This window comes from Elgaria multicarinata, chromosome 11 (assembly GCF_023053635.1).
Source record: "Elgaria multicarinata webbii isolate HBS135686 ecotype San Diego chromosome 11, rElgMul1.1.pri, whole genome shotgun sequence".
Lineage (NCBI taxonomy): Eukaryota > Metazoa > Chordata > Lepidosauria > Squamata > Anguidae > Elgaria > Elgaria multicarinata.
In genome coordinates this window covers 33,559,529-33,577,437 of record NC_086181.1, presented here as the reverse complement: position 1 = coordinate 33,577,437, position 17,909 = coordinate 33,559,529, and the positions used below count along the sequence as shown (strand labels likewise).

The 17,909-nt window shown below is 45.8% G+C and overlaps 2 protein-coding genes across 2 annotated transcripts; one reads left to right on the top strand and one right to left on the bottom strand.

The window, feature by feature from the left end:
* Nucleotides 1-22: 22 nt before the first annotated feature.
* Nucleotides 23-7,550, bottom strand: HCFC1R1 (host cell factor C1 regulator 1). Its single transcript, XM_063138361.1, has 6 exons — nucleotides 7,491-7,550; nucleotides 4,920-5,113; nucleotides 4,065-4,115; nucleotides 1,986-2,150; nucleotides 943-1,119; nucleotides 23-850 (listed from the first exon to the last, which is right to left on the bottom strand). The coding sequence occupies exons 2-6, from the start codon at nucleotides 5,111-5,113 to the stop codon at nucleotides 700-702; spliced, it is 738 nt and encodes a 245-aa protein (XP_062994431.1). The 5' UTR covers nucleotides 7,491-7,550; the 3' UTR covers nucleotides 23-699.
* Nucleotides 7,292-17,667, top strand: THOC6 (THO complex subunit 6). The gene is made up of 14 exons (XM_063138357.1): nucleotides 7,292-7,368; nucleotides 8,715-8,798; nucleotides 10,460-10,575; nucleotides 10,666-10,730; nucleotides 11,150-11,253; nucleotides 11,340-11,377; nucleotides 11,475-11,523; nucleotides 11,614-11,685; nucleotides 12,433-12,535; nucleotides 14,423-14,472; nucleotides 14,899-14,961; nucleotides 15,346-15,456; nucleotides 16,088-16,216; nucleotides 17,045-17,667. The coding sequence occupies exons 2-14, from the start codon at nucleotides 8,793-8,795 to the stop codon at nucleotides 17,126-17,128; spliced, it is 990 nt and encodes a 329-aa protein (XP_062994427.1). The 5' UTR covers nucleotides 7,292-7,368; nucleotides 8,715-8,792; the 3' UTR covers nucleotides 17,129-17,667.
* Nucleotides 17,668-17,909: the final 242 nt, after the last annotated feature.

The window sequence follows — 17,909 nt, the reverse complement described above, 5'->3', positions numbered from 1 at the left end:
GTCGCCCCTCCTTAGGTACCAACAGGAAGGATTTGTCACAGTGCCCCCTGTTGATGCTATATGGAGTAACACTTGGATATCAGGCCATATGGAGATGCAGTGGGAATAAAAGGTTTGGAAGGCTTTGTCTTGAGAGAGGTCATGAGAAAACGAAGTTGAATTTCCTCTCTTTTTGGATGGAAGTTGAAATCTCGCTTCTGTGATAATATATAAAAGAGGAGATTAGAAAGGCCATTCTGAAAATTCTACTTTAAATGTACATATTGCAAGTTGAGTCCTAGCACCTCATGACACCCGTTGGACTTTTAGAGCAACCCTATGCATATTTAGACAAAACGAATTCCTACAAATCCCAACATTCCCCTGCTAGCAATGCTGGCTGGGGAATGCTGGGAGTTGTAGGACTTTTGTCTAAATATCCATCGGATTGTGCCCTTAGTACGGGCTAGTATATTGGAAGAGGAAATAGCAAAACACGACAATACATACACCAGAAACCATTGCTTATATGCTTTACATCTAGTGGAGAAAAGAGAATTATTGCAGTCGATCGAAAATGTGGAGTGCAGCTCTACTGCCATGAAATGTTTGCGCCCAAACTTGTGAGGCTGGTTAATGGCGCCAGTTGTTGAAAGTCTGATGGGAGACTGGAAGAGTGAGTTTTGCTTCAAAGGGAAGTTGGACAAGATGGACGAAAGCTCATATTTCCATTTCCTCTAGTATTGCCACCGTGTCTTGCTGAGGCTGTGCAGAAGAGCTCAAGGAAGATGGGAGAGCCATCAATGTCCGGATGGTTTGCAGGCTGGAGTTACTGTGGGGACTCCACAAGACAACCTCTGTACAAGGGTTCCTAGGGAACATGAGGAAGGAAGGTGGCTGTTCAGACCAGCGATCTCATTTTCTCTGCCCCTCCTTCTCTCCCCCTACCACTGCTATACTTACAGAGCGAGAAACACCTCTTCAGGTATGATGCTGACTCCTCCAAGCCCCCCTTGCAACAGGGAAGGAGGCGTCAGCATGGGGCAATCTCCCATGATGAATTCCCCATCCACAATGACATTGTTGAGCTCATTCTCCTCGGCTGAGCTGGTTTCTTCACCTGCTCCCTCTTGGGACAGCCTGGGATAGAGAAGATCATCTCACATAAGTCTTACATAGGCGGCTGACTTATACCGGATCATATAGCCCAGCATTGTCATAGATTTACTTCTCCAAATGATTTCTAAAAACTTTTTATGGGTATGGGTGCTTGACACTGTGGAGGACTAGCAGAGACATAAATATTTTTCTTTGTTATTAATGTTGGTTTCTTCTGGGTTTTTTTTTAAAAAATTGTGTTTTGCTTGCTCCTCAGGAACTGGAAAACCAAAGAGGTCCCTTATAATTAAGGAGCTTGTAGCTCCATTGCAAAAAAGAAAAGTAAACATTTAAAAAAAGTAAATTCAATTTGTAATGTTTAAATGCACTGTACTTTTAATATACCAAATGTGATAAACCAACTTGCACATAATTACATTTTATGTTCCTAAAGTAACTAAGTGACTTTCAAACTGTAAAAAATGGTAATATTGCATTTTTTCAATTTTTCCGGAAATTACCAATTTTTTCCCAGGGTTTCAAAATTTCCAGACATTTTACATCTCTAGTCCGAAGTGCTTCGACCTGACCCGGACTCCCCCACCACATGAGCCTCCTGCTCCTTACCTGAACCTGTCGTGAACACCTGCAGCCGCCCCCACCTCTTCAAGGGAGTGGCCATTTTTGAAGTGGTGACTCCCTTGAAGAGGTGCGTACGGCTACAGGCGTTCATGGCGGGTCCAGGTAAGGCGGCGGAGGCTCGTGTGGCTCAGTGCCCACTGAGCAGCTGCCCCTGCTTCAGAGGCTGATTCGGAACCCCCGGAACGGCCTTCGAAGCAGGGGCCTGTGCGCAGCCCGTGTTCTTTTCTGATCCCACTTTCTAAAAGCGCCTAGCGGCCTCCCAGTACCTCTGCTGCAGCTCTTTCAATCGTGTGTAGGCCTGCTGCCATTGGGGGTCGTCATCGTGAACAGGGAAGCCGTTGGAACTGTAGACGTGGTCGTTGTCCAGGCTCAGGGAGTTAAAGCGGGCGGCCATCTTGTCCTCTGAGAGGAAGTGCTTGGAATTGGGCTCCCTGTTGGGGTGCAGAAAAATGACACTGTCCGGCTCCAATCTTGCCTAATATAAATTTGTGCCAAGCTCAATTGCCCCCGGATGCCTCTCTGCACTTTATTTTTTGAATAAATAGATGACTGGAGCCCAATCTTAAAAGTATTATTTTAAAACGATGCAAACACGAGGGCTTCCAAAATGCAGGGTGGCACCTGATGCAATATTGGTTGTCTCTTATACTGCTGCTTTGTAGCCAGGTATGCTGAGCTGTCAAGGGAACTTTCAGCGCTGATGCCCTCCAACATAAGAGCACAAGATGTTCCTAGCACAGTAGTAAGATATAATACCAACATGCACACTTAACTTGAGGCCACGGTTCGTTAACGTTAACACTGAACAGCTTGCTCTCTGAGCATTAAGTTATGGAGAGTTTTCAAAATTCAGTGCCCAGGAAAGCTCTAAAAATCCACTTCTCCACTCCCTGCCAAACTCAATTATTTATCCTTTTGCTATTAAAGAGGAAATTCCCAACAGATAAAGGAAAACATTTCATCTTTCACTGATTCATAATTGCAAATAATAACAAGAGTTATAAACCTAATCAAATTCATACCAGTTAAATTGCCCGTTACAGTAAATAAGGTTGTACTGAATCCTGAACTTTATCATTCCAATATAAAATACGGAGAATCCATTTTTCTATGAAGAAACTATGTTCTGTTCGTTCCTCTCTGACTCTAATATTATATTTCATCATCTAGGTCAGCCTTCCTCAACCTGGGGTGCTCCAGATGTGTTGGACTGCATCTCCCAGAATGCCCCAGCCAGCTGGGGCATTCTGGGAGATGCAGTCCAACACATCTGGAGCACCCCAGGTTGAGGAAGGCTGATTGATCTAGGTAATATCCCAAAACCTCTCATACATCTATTGTTGGACAATTAACTGTCTTCTACCTATACCTTTTTTGCCATACATGCAGCTATCAGTAAGCGAATAGTAAGTTCCATATCAATTGGGACTATATCATTAACATATCCAAATAAAAATATCAGTGGGTCCTAAAAGAGCTCAACACCTGCAATTTTCATAATTTTATCCCTTACCATCCTCCAAGAATTTACTATTTTGGGGTCAGACCGAAAGAACATGTTATACTCCGCTAGAACCACTTCTCCTCTACCTGCCTATAGATTTTACTAAGCCCGAGTGGTGGTAAGTAGCATCTAAAGTGCAATTTGTAAAGGTTCTCTCTGAAGTTCATTCACAGTGTACTATTTGGGTTATATTCTTTAATCCAATTTCAAACATCTTGAATGGTTTGCCTCCCTAAATCACTTTCCCATTTAGTCAAGGAGATGTTCCTTATCATATTAAGGTTAACCATAATTTTATAAAATTGACTTAGAGTTCCCTTATGTACCCCATTTAATATTATTGCTTCCAAGCTAAAGCGATCTCTTAGTGACCTATATTTAGATATTAAATTGATTATTATATGCTGAATCTGCATTATTTATTTATTTATTTAAAACATTTATATCCCGCCCTATATCAATAAGATCTCAGGGTGGCGTACAGATAAAAGCACATAACATAAAACAGTAAATATGCACAGCTAAAAACAAATTAAACCACGAACCAAGTTAAAACAATATATAATTGTTTTATGTTTGATTATGTTCTATTTGATTATGTTCTATTTCCCCAAGAACGTCTTGATAACTTTTAACACGGCCATTTTAAAACAAATGTTTGAGCTCTATCAGATCGTATTTCTGCCAAAAACCCAGTTCTGAGAAAAAAGATGGGCTGTATTTTGCCAGCCCAAAAAAATTCCGGAGGAAAGCAGAGTATGAAGATGAGCTGGGCTGACTCCTGTCAGCAGGGCTCCCATCCCCACCCCAGCCATATTCCCTCATCTTCCTCCACACTTACTGATCTCTGTTCTCCAGATGCCGCTTGAAAGCAAGGGAGGCTGACCGGCACCTAAATGAAGAAGCGAGAGTTGCAGTCAAGAGCCAGCAATTTCCTACATCTTTGTTCTTTTCTCTCATTCACATACCTTTCCTTTTAGTTGAAATTATAACAGCTATTTCTTCTCCCCCTTGCAGCCCAAAAGCCATGGGCCTGCCTGTCTCTTTATATGTCTTCAGACCTATGGGCCCTCTCCCTCCTATGGGCAAGGCAGGTGCTTCTCAGAAAGGAGGCCGCCTCTGTGGTGCCCCAATTATGGTTTGCCTGCCTAGTTCCAAGTTGTCATTTTGGTGGCGTGCAAAGACCCTTTTATTTTCCCAAGCTTGAAAATCTTTTATGGACTTAACACCCCACCCCCAACACCTCTTTTACACTGCTGGCTTCTGAAGTCTTAGTAGTAGTTTGGTGGATATTTCAGCTAAATTGTGCGGTGTGTTTTTTTAAAAAAACACCCAACAACACTGGTTTTTATTGTAAAGTACCTAGGGAATCTTAAGAGCAGTATATCAATTGCCACAGTAAATACATCTGCAGTGTTTGAAGATAGCCCACTGTCTCTCCTTTCCCCTCTTCCACTTTTGTCATTCTCCTTTAGAGCAGGGGTTACTCAAACAACAAAGTGGGAATATAGGAAAGTGAACAAAGATGGCTGTCACTTCCCTTGGCATTATTTTGAAAGCCTCCAACAGGCAGCTGCCATATGTCTGTGAATAAATACCAGATGGGTGAGTGGTACTCTTGAAAATCTATTCTTCTCTCCTGAATCAACCACAAAATGTTTGCCCAAGGGAAGAGCATCACAGCGCACATGCTTACCGGGGACGCTGCACCTCACTGAAGTTCGCCCATCTCTGGCCTGGCTTTATCCATGGTATTCTGTGTGTCGCAGCCCGTTGCCAGCCAGAGACAACGTTGCGGCTCCAGCCCATGTTCCCAGACAAGAGAGAGCAGGGCAGGGATGGGCTGGACGGAACGGCCATTGGCGCTTGCTGGGCAACTGTGGGATCCATCTGCGAGGCAAAATGTGGAAAGGGTGAGGCCGGGTGTTAAACGGAGTTTCTCTTCTCCCACACAGCCCTGATCACACCAATCTTGGCTTGGATCAGCTGAACCCGAGGGCAGGCCTGCAAATGGAAGGATGCAGACTACAATCTTATAACGTTGTGGGAAGGCTGCTAGTGCAGAACATGAAGCTAGTATCTTCATATAAGTGGGTCGCTGGGAGTGTGAATGTTGGACCAGTTGTTTTCCAGCTTTGAGTTCTATTAAATAGTGTGCATTTAATAGAACCCTTGTGACTTAGAGCTTTGACTTCAACTCCCAGCATTCCTGACCATTGGCCATGCTGGCAGGGGGCTCTGGTAATTGAAGCCCAGAACATAGGGGAACTACCTTCTGCCCAACTGTCTTTGGAAAAGTGTACCTTGGGGTCACACTCAGTTCTTGCAGGATATTGACCATGTCTACAGGGTCTCTCTGTTACACCATGCAGACAGGGTGTTCTCTTCTGAAGCTGTGTACTGCAGGGCAATTGATTGTGGTGGGTAAGGCAGTGCCCCCTGGACAATCTTTTTTTAGTAAGGAAACCCAGGGCTCCTTGGAACAGAGTTTGAAAAGCCAGTGCTTTAAGACAATGTCTCGGCATCTCCACCAGCTCTCTGTTGTCGTCTGGGCACAATTCAAGATATTGGTTTCGATCTGCCAAGGCAGAACCCAACATCTTCTTTGTCTGTCTCCCACTTTGGTCTCTGCCTCTACCTGCTGTAGCTGCTCTCCAGATTCAAAATACCACAACAAAAACTCCCAGCCAGTATCTCCTTGGGAATGACAAAAGGCATTTTTATTCAAGCAGCCATTTTTAGCCACATATTAGGTGCAGTGTTCCTTGTAGCGGGTAGTGTTTTTACAATAACGGACAATCCTAGCATAAGAACTGAAGAAACAGGCAAGATCGGCCCAAAGGCCTATCTAGTTCAGCAGTCTGTTCATACGGTGGCCAAACCGATGTTCATGAGAAATCCAGGACATGAGTGCAATAGCACCTTCCCCCTTGTGTTCCCCATCAACTGGTATGCAGAAACATACCGCCTGTGTTAATGCAGATAATATATAGTCATCATGACTGGTAGCCAGACAGCCTTATCTTCCATGAGTTACTTTAACCCATTTTTAAAGCCATCCAAGCCACTACATCTTTGATAGCAAATTCCATAGCTTGACTATGCGCTGTGTTAAGAAGTCCTCGTTTTTATTGGTCCTGAATCTCCAATCAAGCAGCTTCATGCAATGACCTACAGGGTTATATTAGGGTGACCATATGGAAAAGAGGACAGGGCTCCTGTATCTTTAACAGTTGTATAGAAAAGATAATTTCAGCAGGTGTCATTTGTATGCAGCACCTGGTGAATCCCTCTTCATCACAACAGTTCAAGCTGCAGGAGCCCTGCCCTCTGTTGCAGAGTGACCAGGTACGAAAGAAAGCAGAGTTCCTGAAGCTTTAATTATATATATATATATATATATATATATATATATATATTCCATTTATTCCCCACCGTTTTTCCTCTAAGGAATCCAAGGCATAATCCTCCTCCTCTACATTTTATCCTCACAACAACCCTGCGAGGTAGGTTGGGCTGAGTGGGGTGGGGACTAGAACCCAGTTCTCCCAGTCCGACACTTTAGCCATGACGCCACACTGGCTGTTGTGAAGAGGGTATTTCACCAGGTGCTGCATGTATACAAATGGCACCTACTGAAATCCCTTTTTCTATGCAACTGTTAAAAGATGCAGGAGCCCTGCCTTCCTTTCCATACGGTCAGCCTACTGAGCAGGTGAAAAATGTCTCGAATGTTATGCCCTAACTGTACGATTGCCACTTCTGGTCCCAAAGCCTCCTGCCTCTCAAAAGATGACATGTGGTTTACCACGATCATTATTATTGCTTGTCAGGCCAATTCAGGACAGCCCAAGATCGCCTTGTCCTGACTTGAGCCGGCTAAATCCAGCCAACGCCCACATCATGTCAGGGAGCGCAGTGGGCATCCCAGCAGGCTTCGCGCCCGCCTGCCTGCAGCCATTTTGAGGGCGCTCCCATGATACCAAGGTAATAGACTCCCAGCATGCTTCGCGCTCGCTTGAGCCCTGGTAGGCAGGTCCAGTCTCTACAGGAAAGGGCGTGGCTACCTCTAAAGGCGGGGCCAGGACGCCGGTTAATTCTATGCACGTGCGTCCTGCTGCGGAGGGAACGCGACGCCACTAACGGTTAGTGCCGGCACGCGCAGCCGCGGGGGCTGGTGGGAGGAACGGGTAAGAATGCGGGTCGGGAAGTAGCGTTTGCGCATGCGCCATAAGATAATAGACAACTATTTAATATTGTCTCTTACCGCTCGGGGATTATTTCTCAAGCTCTTCTCTACCAGAGTTCCTAGGTTCTTCTCACCAACAATCCGGAGAACTAGCCGGGGTGTAGAGCGCCGACAGATTCTCTTGTCACGTGATGTGGGGAAAAATGGTACCGCGAGGTGTGCTGGGAAATGTAGTCCGCTTTTCTGTTCATTTTGGGAGCCCTCCGCCGATATTTTGGCTGTGGAGCCTACGGATCCCGTCGCGCTTTGCGTTTTCTTCCGCCGCTCTCTCTTCTCGTAACCATAGAGAATGGAGAGCTGAGAGTTGACGCGCTCCGCCTGGCGTCGGGTTTTGTTTTGGCATCTCTGTGGGTGGGGAAAACGCCAGGTTTCTTCATGCCTTTGAATGGGCTGGAGTGCGATGCGGGGTAGGTGGGGTGGGGTGGGGTGAGATTTGCCTGTTTTATTTATTAAGGGCGCAATCCAATGCACAATTCCCAGCATTACCGCCCCTCCAAAGTCCCACAATTCCCACCATTGTGGGAGTTTTGTAGGACTTCTTTCAGTCTGGAAATGCATAGAATCGCGCCTTTATTCATTCATTTATTTGTACTGTGCTTTTCCCCTCCAAAAAAGGAGCCGTGCGAAAGTGCTTATAGAACATAAAAAGTATAAAAACAGTAGTTAAAACACATTTGCAGCTAGCCGCGCAGCAGCAGCAGAGACAAAAACACAAAGGGCAACATCCAATAAATCCTACTTAGAGTAGACCTGTTGAAATAAATGGTACTTAAATCCTATTCATGTCAATGGGTTTGCTCTAAATAGGACTTCTGTTGGATTTTGCCCAAAGATCCAAATCTAGCACTCTGTAAATAAAGTTAAATAGCAACAGAGGCAAATGCTTGTTTTAAATTTAAACAATGCAATGCTATGTGTGCTTACTCAGAAGTAAGTCCCCTGGGTAAGTCTGTATGATTGGTTTGCGCTGCAAGTAGATGGACCCTTTTACTCTTGTCTGTCCTCAAAAAGGTCTGCAATGGAGTGGTTATAGTTATTTATTTTTAAACACGTGCCTCTCCCTTTTGATGGCAAAATCAAACCTGGGGGGGGGGGCTTGTTATAAACAAATTATCACATTAAAATTAAAAACAAACAGCAGTAGAATAATCAGCAGTAATAAAATCGTGATGTAGTGAAATGAGCTCACTTAATGTCTCTCTGTATCCTAAGAAACGGATCTATTTGCTTGTCTTCATCCAGGTTAAAGAGGTGTGTGTACCAGAAGTATTGCATTGAAAACCTGTTATTTGTGATACTTGTTGCATTTCACCAATAAAGATGGAGGTGGGTGACCATTCTTAAAGTCGTTTTGAGAGAGTTGTGAGTTACTAGCGGGGGGTGGGGGGAGAGTGGGGTCACATCCTCCCCCTGCCAACATGCATACTAGCTGCATATTTGCCCAGAGGCTCTGTGTGCATGGAATTTTTATTATAAGTATTGTTATCCCACTCTCACAAAGAGGTTTACAATCTAAGAGACATGACACAAAAGGAACAGGGGCTGGGAAGGAGGAGGAAAAAGTGCAAACTTGTGTATAGACACTTAACATGTGTAGGGTCACTTTGTATGCTGGCTGGTGCATCCAGTGGCAGTGTATATGTTTGGGGTGGATGCCATGTATAGCCCTGTTTCCTACACACACTTCAGAGATGCTCATATCTATTTTCTATGAACCTTTGCCCACCATCTGAAATATGGAGAACATAATCATAGAATCATAAAATACTAGAGTTGGAACAGGCCTACAAGGCTATCGGCTCCAACAGCCTGCTCAATGCAGGAATCCATATCAAAACATACCTGACATGTGGCTGTCTGGCTGCATCTGAAATGCCTCTAGTGTGGGAGAGCCCACCACCTCCCTAAGTCATTGGTTCCATTGTCGTACTGCTCTACAGTCAGGAAGTTTTTCCTGATGTCCACCTGGAATCTGGCTTCCTGTAATTTGAGCCCATTATTCTGTGTCCTGCACTCTGGGATGATCAATAAGAAATCCTGGCCCTCCTGTGTGAGACAACCTATCAAGTAGAGTGCTATCATGTCTCCCCTCAGTCTTCTCTTCTCAAGGCTACACATGCCCAGTTCTTTCAGTCTCTCCTCATAGGGCTTTGTTTCCAGACCCCTAATCATCCTTGTTGCCCTCCTCCAGCTTGTCTACATCCATAATACAACATGGTTTCAACATCTCTTCCTCTGCTTCTGCCTGCACATCTACATTATTGGAATATTAACAGTGTGGTACCTTAGTTTACAGAAAACATGGCATAACCCACCCAATCCAATTCCTTCTTTCGACACTTCATGTCTTGTGCTTTTGACTGGCTGTTGAAGTGACTGAGTGGTGTTATGTGTATGTGTGAATGATGTAAATGTCACCATGACGTGAGCAGAAGTGTAGCGAAGAAAAGTAGGGGTGTGTGTGTCCTGATACTCCCATAATGCACTGCACCCACATAGGTCAATAGGAGAGTTCTCAGCAATTTATTAGCCCCAGCTTAAAGAGCTGCATTCGTCTCGTCTCCCTTGGCAGAGCTCCTATACCTTCAGTAGCTACACAACAGGTAGAAATCCAGCGGAAGAAGCTTTTCTCATGTTAGATTAACAGCTGCCTGGCATGAGCCAAACAAAGACAATAAGCCCCCTGTCAAGAAAAGAAGGTGGCAACTCTGTCATAACATGAGGTGCTCCAGGGTTTGTGCTTTCTGACTGTGTCCGTTGGTTGTTACCCAGCATGCAATGCAGCAAGTTGTACCAGTCTGGAAGGGATAATCCAGATTATGTTTCTACCCAGTTGGGGCTCTTCCTTGTGTAGGATGGTTGGGTCACAGCATGGCGTCAGACGCCTAGGAAATAGGGCAATTCAAAACAGAATAGACTAGATGGAGCCTTGATTCATCGAGGTAGTTCTTGTTGGCTTTACCTTTCCTGTTGGCTCCTTTTGTCAGATGGATATCCAGCGATCCCTCGAGCTCCTGCATATGACCATCTACTCCCAGAGCGTCTCGCCTTGCGGCAAGTATTTAGCAGCCGGGAACAACTATGGAGAGATTGCCATATTCAGGTAGTCATGCCTCTCCTGATACGAAGTGTGGTTTTTGGGGATGGGGCATGCCTCTGAATTATCTGACGCTTCGTGTTTCTTTATGTGTAGCCTCTCGGCAGCGCTGAGCTCAGAGGCCAAGGAGGAGAGCAAGAAGCCAGTGGTGACTTTTGTAGGTAGGTGTCTTAGGTCAGCTGGAGAACTCCCAAGGTGCCTTGTGCTTGCTCATGCCAACGTGGTTGTTTATTTAGGACAGTTGGCCATTTATGGCAATGCCAGGAGCTGCCATAAAGTATATTCCTAGGTCTGGTGTTGGCATGCAGCGTGGTTGGGCAAGTGTCAGGACCCCAGCGGGCCCTCTGTGGCTTAGAACAGAGGCCCAGTGCCCAGGCAGAGGCAGTAGCCACCCTTTTCCCCATCTTCCAATATTTTGGAGAAATGCTTGGGTTGAGCATAGCTCAGCTTGAGAACTCAACAACTTGGCTTCTTGAGGAACCCATTTTGTAACGCTCGTTGAGGCTCAGCCAAACATTTCCCAGGATGCACTTCGCCCTGTCATGCCCAGTCCTTGTACCGTGCTGCTTTCTTTCCGTAGCTCATGATGGCCCCATCTACGCCATGGTATCCACGGACCGGCAACTGTTAAGTGCTGGCAACGGTGAAGTCAAGGCCTGGAACTGGAGCGAGATTGTGAAGAAGGTACGGATGGGTTACTTATCAGTCCCACTGCAGTGTTTCTCCTGGCTGCTGTGTCGTTCTTAACATCCTTTTGCCTTCCACCTCAGGGTTGCAAAGAAGCCTGGAGTAGAAGGCCGCCTTACGGGTATGACTCAGTTTCCCTTTCCGTTTTCACCACCGTCTTCTACCTTCCCCTTTACGTGTGATACAGATGCATCATTCGTCTTTCCTTTTCTCTTCAGGAGCAGCCTGGAGGTGCCAGAAATCAACAGCCTTCAGCTGAACCTCAAGGTACAACTGCAGTGCACCATAGGAAGGTTTCAACTTGGCTCGTTTGGCAATGCCTCATGCGTGTCGTATATATATATTTTCTCCTTTCAGGATAATAGTCTTTTAATGGCTGGAGGAGACTGTGCTATTCACATGATGGATCTGGAGTCTGGAACCTTTACTGTGAGTCCTTGGGGTATGGGGCAGAGGAGATGTGGGGACGTATCCCAGGTTTAGCGTAGGAGTCTGGAACCTCTTTCAGCCTGAGGGCCAAATTCAACTTTGGAGAAGCTCTTGAGGGCCATATTCCAGTGGTGGGTGGCACTGAAGGCATAGTGGGTGGGGCCAGGGGAAGGGGTGTGGCCACCTGCGGAACTCTGGACTGCTGGTCCCTCACCCCTGATGTAGTGCAGCCCAGCAGCTTCTTATTATATTATCCTTGTATCATTATTAAAATCTGAATAAATGCTCCTTACCTGTCCATTGTCTCCACTTCCAAGCTTTTAGTGTGCAGTCAGGTTCCCCTTCTGCCCACAAGGGCTAAAAGCTATTAGCATCTCAGCATTTGACATTGTATCACAATATTAACATCATTTCTCAGAGGTTGTTCCTTCCACAAAGTGCCGTATCTCTCCATCCATCAGAACTGAGACCCCCTCCACCCCTTTTTAATGTAATTGTTCCTGCACAGGTTACCCCTGCGTTCAGGGGTGGGATATCTCTGAGTTAATGGAAGCTGGTGGCTAATAATGGTAGGGGGAAATGGATGTCAGAATCTACACATGAACCCCCTCTGGTGAACCCCCTTCATCTGGTTTCCTGTGGTCTGGAGCCAGAATGAGGATCTTTGTGGGGCATTTATATTGGACACACGCTCCCAAGCATGGTGGATCTTAAGTCTCTCCCCATTTTTATTGGTCTCCCTCACAGCATGAATATCAGGGCCACACTGATTACATCCACTGTCTAGCCCTTCGGGAGCAGCTCAGAGAGTGCCTATCGGGGAGTGAGGATGGCACCGTGCGCCTTTGGGGTAAGGACTTGTAGTCTAGTGCAGAAGGTAGATCTCTAGATGTTTTGGACTTCAGCTCCCAGAAGGAATGCTGGGAGTTGAATCCAGCCCCCCCCCTCCCCCCCGGCCAAAGCTGAAGATTACTTTTTGCCCATCACTGGCTAGAATTTCTTTTCCTCCTGCTCCTGTGTCAGACTCTGGTTACCTGCCTCTGTGTCTCAGAGAAGTCATCTCCCAATGTGCCCCCCACTGACCCCTTCAAAATCAGTTGGGGAGTTCCTGCTGCATGTCTCATCTCCTTATCAGCAGCAGCCCCGCTATTGTGGAACAAGCTCCCCAATCAAACCTGTGAAAGAATGATCCTCCAGGGAATTTAGGCCCACATGCCAGGCCTTGAAGAATGTCTTCTGTACTCCTCTGTTACCTGGTTAATTGTTGTTAGGTTTATACATACTGCATTTATTACTCTTTCAAGATGATGTCTTAGGAGCCATCTTTATTATCTTATCAGCTGCTTTGGAATTTCTTAAAAGGCAGGACACATTTTTATTTTAGATCTGAATTTGCAGAACACTCCCAGAATATTAACACCTGCACTTGTTACTTTCATGTTGCTGGGTCAGGTTTAAGGTTTTGGTACTTGTTTACACAGCCCTAAGTCACTCAGGACCAGGATATGTAAACGGTCCCCAGACCTCTTACTGGTCTACTTGGTTGCTATGCTCATTGGGAGACACCCCAATAGAGACTGGTGACTCTGATGTCAGTGGGGCTGAGAATCTGTTCTGGGTTTCAGTAAGAATTCTAAAGGAACTATCCAAGACGCTGAACCTATTTTGGGGATTGAGTTCAGCACCTTGGATAGCTCCATTCGAGTTCTGGCTGAAACCCAACATGGCTCGGTAAAGGGCCTTTTGTGTCGTAAAGCCCAGAGTCTGGGCCTCCGTACCACTATAAATGGTGCAAACCCTTCTGGGTTCTCAGCACCTCCTAAAAACATAACTTTTCTAATAGGAATTCCTAGGACAGCAATCTTCCCCTCTTTATGAAGACTTGGTTGTTGTTGTTTTGTACATTGCTTTGAAATTCCATTTATTTGATTTCTATACTACCCAAGCTCCCTGGAGCAGTCCACAAAATTAAAACCATAAAGTACAACTTAAAGAATAACACTTAAACCACAATATAAAAGTACAACCAGAAGAAAACCAAGCAGCAATGCAGAGATTTAAAATACAGATTTAAACCAGCAAAGTTAAAAGGCTAGAATGGTAAAATGTTAATATTCTGGGAAAATAAAAAGGCCTTCACCTGGTGTCGGAAAGAGTATATTGTAGGTGCTAAGCAAACCTCTCTAGGGAGCTCATTCCACAGCCAGGGTGCCACAGCAGAAAAGGCCCTCCTCCTGGTAGCCCCTGCCTCACTTCCTTTGCCAAGAGCTCACAGAGAAGGACCCCTGAAGATGATCTTAGGGTCCAGGCAAGTACATATGGGAGGAAGCCATGTGTACTTGGGTTGGGAAGACCCAACCCATTTAGGACTTTAAATGTTAATACCAGCACTTTGAATTAAGCCTGAACCTGGACTGTAAATGTAATGTAAATGCAAATGTAACTGATTCATAAATATTGTTAAATAAATAAACCTGAAGCCACGTGGATCTCACCATGACATACTCTACCAACTTTCAGGGTTTGTTTATTTATTTATTTATTACATTTATATACCGCCCCCATAGCTAGAGCTCTCTGGGCGGTTTACAGAAATTCTAAAACGAGATACATTTGGGAGATGGTTCTTACAGTCCGCTGGCCCTGTATCCTGGGTCTGGGACGATGGGAGATGGCTGAATAGACTAGAGGTTTGGAAAGAAAAGGCTGGTCTCAACCAAGGTTCTCTGTTCTGCAGATTTACGTACTGGAGGTCAAGTTCAGTCCATTGAAGTGCATAAATATGAGGTACGGCCTTCGTAAGTCTTATCTTCCTCCAACCCAGAGAAATCACAAAGTTTTCCTGCCTCTCACCATTATTCATTCTACCCCTGTCCAGGTGCCCACTGTAATTAAAAAAAAAATGACATAGAACAGCGTGACTTTGAAATCAAACAGCTGCTAAGAACAAAGAATAAAAGGAGTTTGCAACTCATCAGAGCAATTCCTAATCAAAACTTAGACACCTACTTTAACATTGTTACCTCACATATATAATCTCGTATTTTACCGAAACAAGATAAGCCTTTTGGGAAAACACACAATTACTCATTTCCAATAAGAGGGTGGTTTTGTTTTGTTTTTTTTAATATAGTGGGCCTAACATTGCTATTTAAACCATCAATCTTAAACAGCCTTTGGCTGTTCCCCTAATGCTCGCCTCAACTCCCTTAGGAATGCAACCGGCCGCAGAATGGGAAGTGGATCCGTTGCCTGGCAACTGACTCTGACTGGATGGTGAGTGCATCGACTTTTTTGCTGCTGGAAGAGAATGGCTGGATATCCCAGCATGCACTGGGCCCGTGTTCAACTGGGTTCAATGGCCATTCTTGGGTGTCTCCTGGCTCCGGCGTCACATTAGCTCCCGCTTCTTTGGAGCGCCCCATTTCGCTTATCTTTTCCTCAAACTGATAACTTAAAGCAAGGGGCTGTGGACATTTTCAGCCTCTGAGGAGTTTGTGTGAGGAGCAATGGATGAGTGTTCCTTTGGGGTGTGTCCCCTCCCCCCCCCCCCTTCAGTATTGCTAATGTGATCAAAAGGGCTCAGGGGAGAGCTCCTGTCATCAGCAGGTTGTGGGTTCCCTGATGTCTCCAATCCGTTCCATGTTTCTCCTCCCTCAGGTGTGTGGTGGGGGCCCCGCACTCACTCTGTGGCACCTACGGTCGGTCACACCCACCACTATATTTCCCGTGCCTCAGTGCCAGCAGCAAGTCATGTTCTACCAGGACCTGGTAAGCCTTCGACCCTATGGCTTGAGGCCCGTAGAGGTTCCACTTTTTATGTTCAGGCCCCTTTTATTTCTTTACCTTGATTTCTGCATTCTCCCCACTCCTTCGCTTGCGTTTGGTTTCTTCGGTGTTATTATTCATTCAGCCATTCTTTTCTATTCTGTTCTCTTTCTTGTTCTTCTCCATCATGCTTGGGATTTTTTTTAATTGCTTCAGTTCCCCCCTTCCCTTCCGCTAGGGATGGAGAACCCAGTTCTTTTTTGGCTTGACAGAGTTCGGCGTGTGCGACTTGCCTGCGAGCCAAGCCGTGGGGTGTTCCCTGAACTCGGGGGACTGTTTTGCACTGTTTTATGTGGGAGGTTCTGCAATTTGTGCAAATTTCTGAGCAAGTTGTGCAAATTCACCTATAATTCGTGCAATTTCTGCAAATTTGCTGAACCGCCCTCCCCCCATGTGCAAAATTCCCAGGAAAACCGCAAACTGGCCTGACTCGCTGCGAATAGAGTTGGTGCTGCAGCAGAAAAGTCAGGAGGTGGATGAGCTTAAGAAAACCTGTCAAACTTCACCTCACCAAACGGATTTCATCAACATCTCTACCTTCCATTAAGCGTCTGCCCCAATCTGTCTTCCATAGATTCTCTCTGCTGGCCACAGCCCGACCATTAACCATTTACAGATCAGTGGGGAAGTGAAGGCTCAAATCCCTTGCATCCCACGTTGCGTCCACTCGCTTTCCATCAACGAACACTCGCCAGAGCACAAGGTACCTTGTGGGTTGGGAATGGCAGAGAGGGCAGCAAGCATTGCGGCCTGCAAAATGGAAGCCTGTAATGTTAGAGGTTTCCAGAATGGAGGTGGGAGGGCCTTGCCTGTAGAGGGGGCGGGGCTTAGCTGTAGTAGGCGGGACTCTGGACTGAAGATGATGTCGCTGAGGAGGAAGGGATTTGGCGAATGGGAGGCAGTTGTTCACTTTTCCGTGAGGGCGTGCCCAAGTTGGAGCTAGGGCTTTGGCTGGAAGAAACCGAAAATCTGGGGCAAACAAATGGGAAGCTTTGGGGCATGGGAGTTCCTCTTTTCGTTAAGCTGAGTCAGAAAGAAAACAATGGTTCTGTCGTTCTAAGCCTCAAAATTATACTGCTTATGAAAAAAAAAGAAGATGTATGTTGCGCTAATAATTTGAAACATGACATCTCTGATCTGCCTGATGAGGTCTACATCTGTGGAAAATTTCAGACTGATCTGATAAAGAAACAGAACAGGTTAGGAAGAAGTTAAAACGTGCTGAACGTCGACACCTTTGTATTTTTCTCTCCCTTTCCTTTGCCCTTCAGTAGGGCTCAGGACTTTGCTAAGGAAAGGCTTCGTGCTGTGTGTGTGTTGGACATTTGCAGTTTTCCGATGGGGCGAGCGCAACGTATTTTGGAACACTAGTGTTCTTGTGTAGGGAAGGGGCAGAACTGGAATTTACCGTGAGAGAGAGGTAGGGGGCAGGATGGGGATAGAAGCAGAGTGGGGGGGCTGGCGGATGGGCATTCAGCTGCCTCTAGCCCCACGGCCTTTACCTGCGTCATCCTTTGCTTTCCTCCCTCAGGTGCTGACAGCGGCCGGAAGCAGCCACCGCATCGATGTCTTCACCAACTTTGGTTACCGGGCCTTTTCCCTCACCTTCACCTAGTGCTCGGCCCTGTTCCGTCTCTCTCTCTCTCTCTCTCTTGTAAATAATTCTGTTTTTTAACTCCAGTATCAGGCAGGGAGGACCCGTGTCAAAACGGGCAGACCTGTCTACAGGCAGCTATCTTGGGTGATAAGTAAACGGCTCCTGTGTGCTGTCTGCATGGGAGTGCGGCGTTCCCCTCCCCACAAAGGAGACTTGAAATTCAGAACTTTCGAATGTGGGAGAAAACTGAAATGGACCAATTTCTCCATCCAGCCCTGGGACTTTGAGCGCTTAGCTTATTAAAAGGCTAGGTTCAAATCCCTTCTTATTCAGCCCTCTTGGTGCTTAATTTGGGTTGCCACCTCTTTTTGTTTTTCCTCAAAGGCTCCTTATGTTATGGTACCAGTTGTAGTATAAATGAAGGGAACTGGGAACGCTGCCCGTATTGGCTGCAACCAGAAGCCCCTGGTTCCAGAATGTGAATAGATGCTGCACTACAGGAAAGAATCTGCAGAAACCTATTTCAGACAAAGTGCATTAAAACAATAATTTTTTTTAGACTGAAAAGTTGACAAGTTTTGACTGCGTCTTCTTATGCCTTTTATCCTGTCCTTCCTTCGAGGGGCTCAAGGCAGCATAGATGGCTAGGGTGACCATATGAAAAGGGCTCCTGTATCTTTAACAGTTGTATTGAAAAGGGAATTTCAGCAGGTGTCATTTGTATATGGGGAACCTAGTGAAATTTCCTCATCATCACAACAGTTAAAGTTGCAGCTGCCCTGCCCTCTTTTAAATCTGG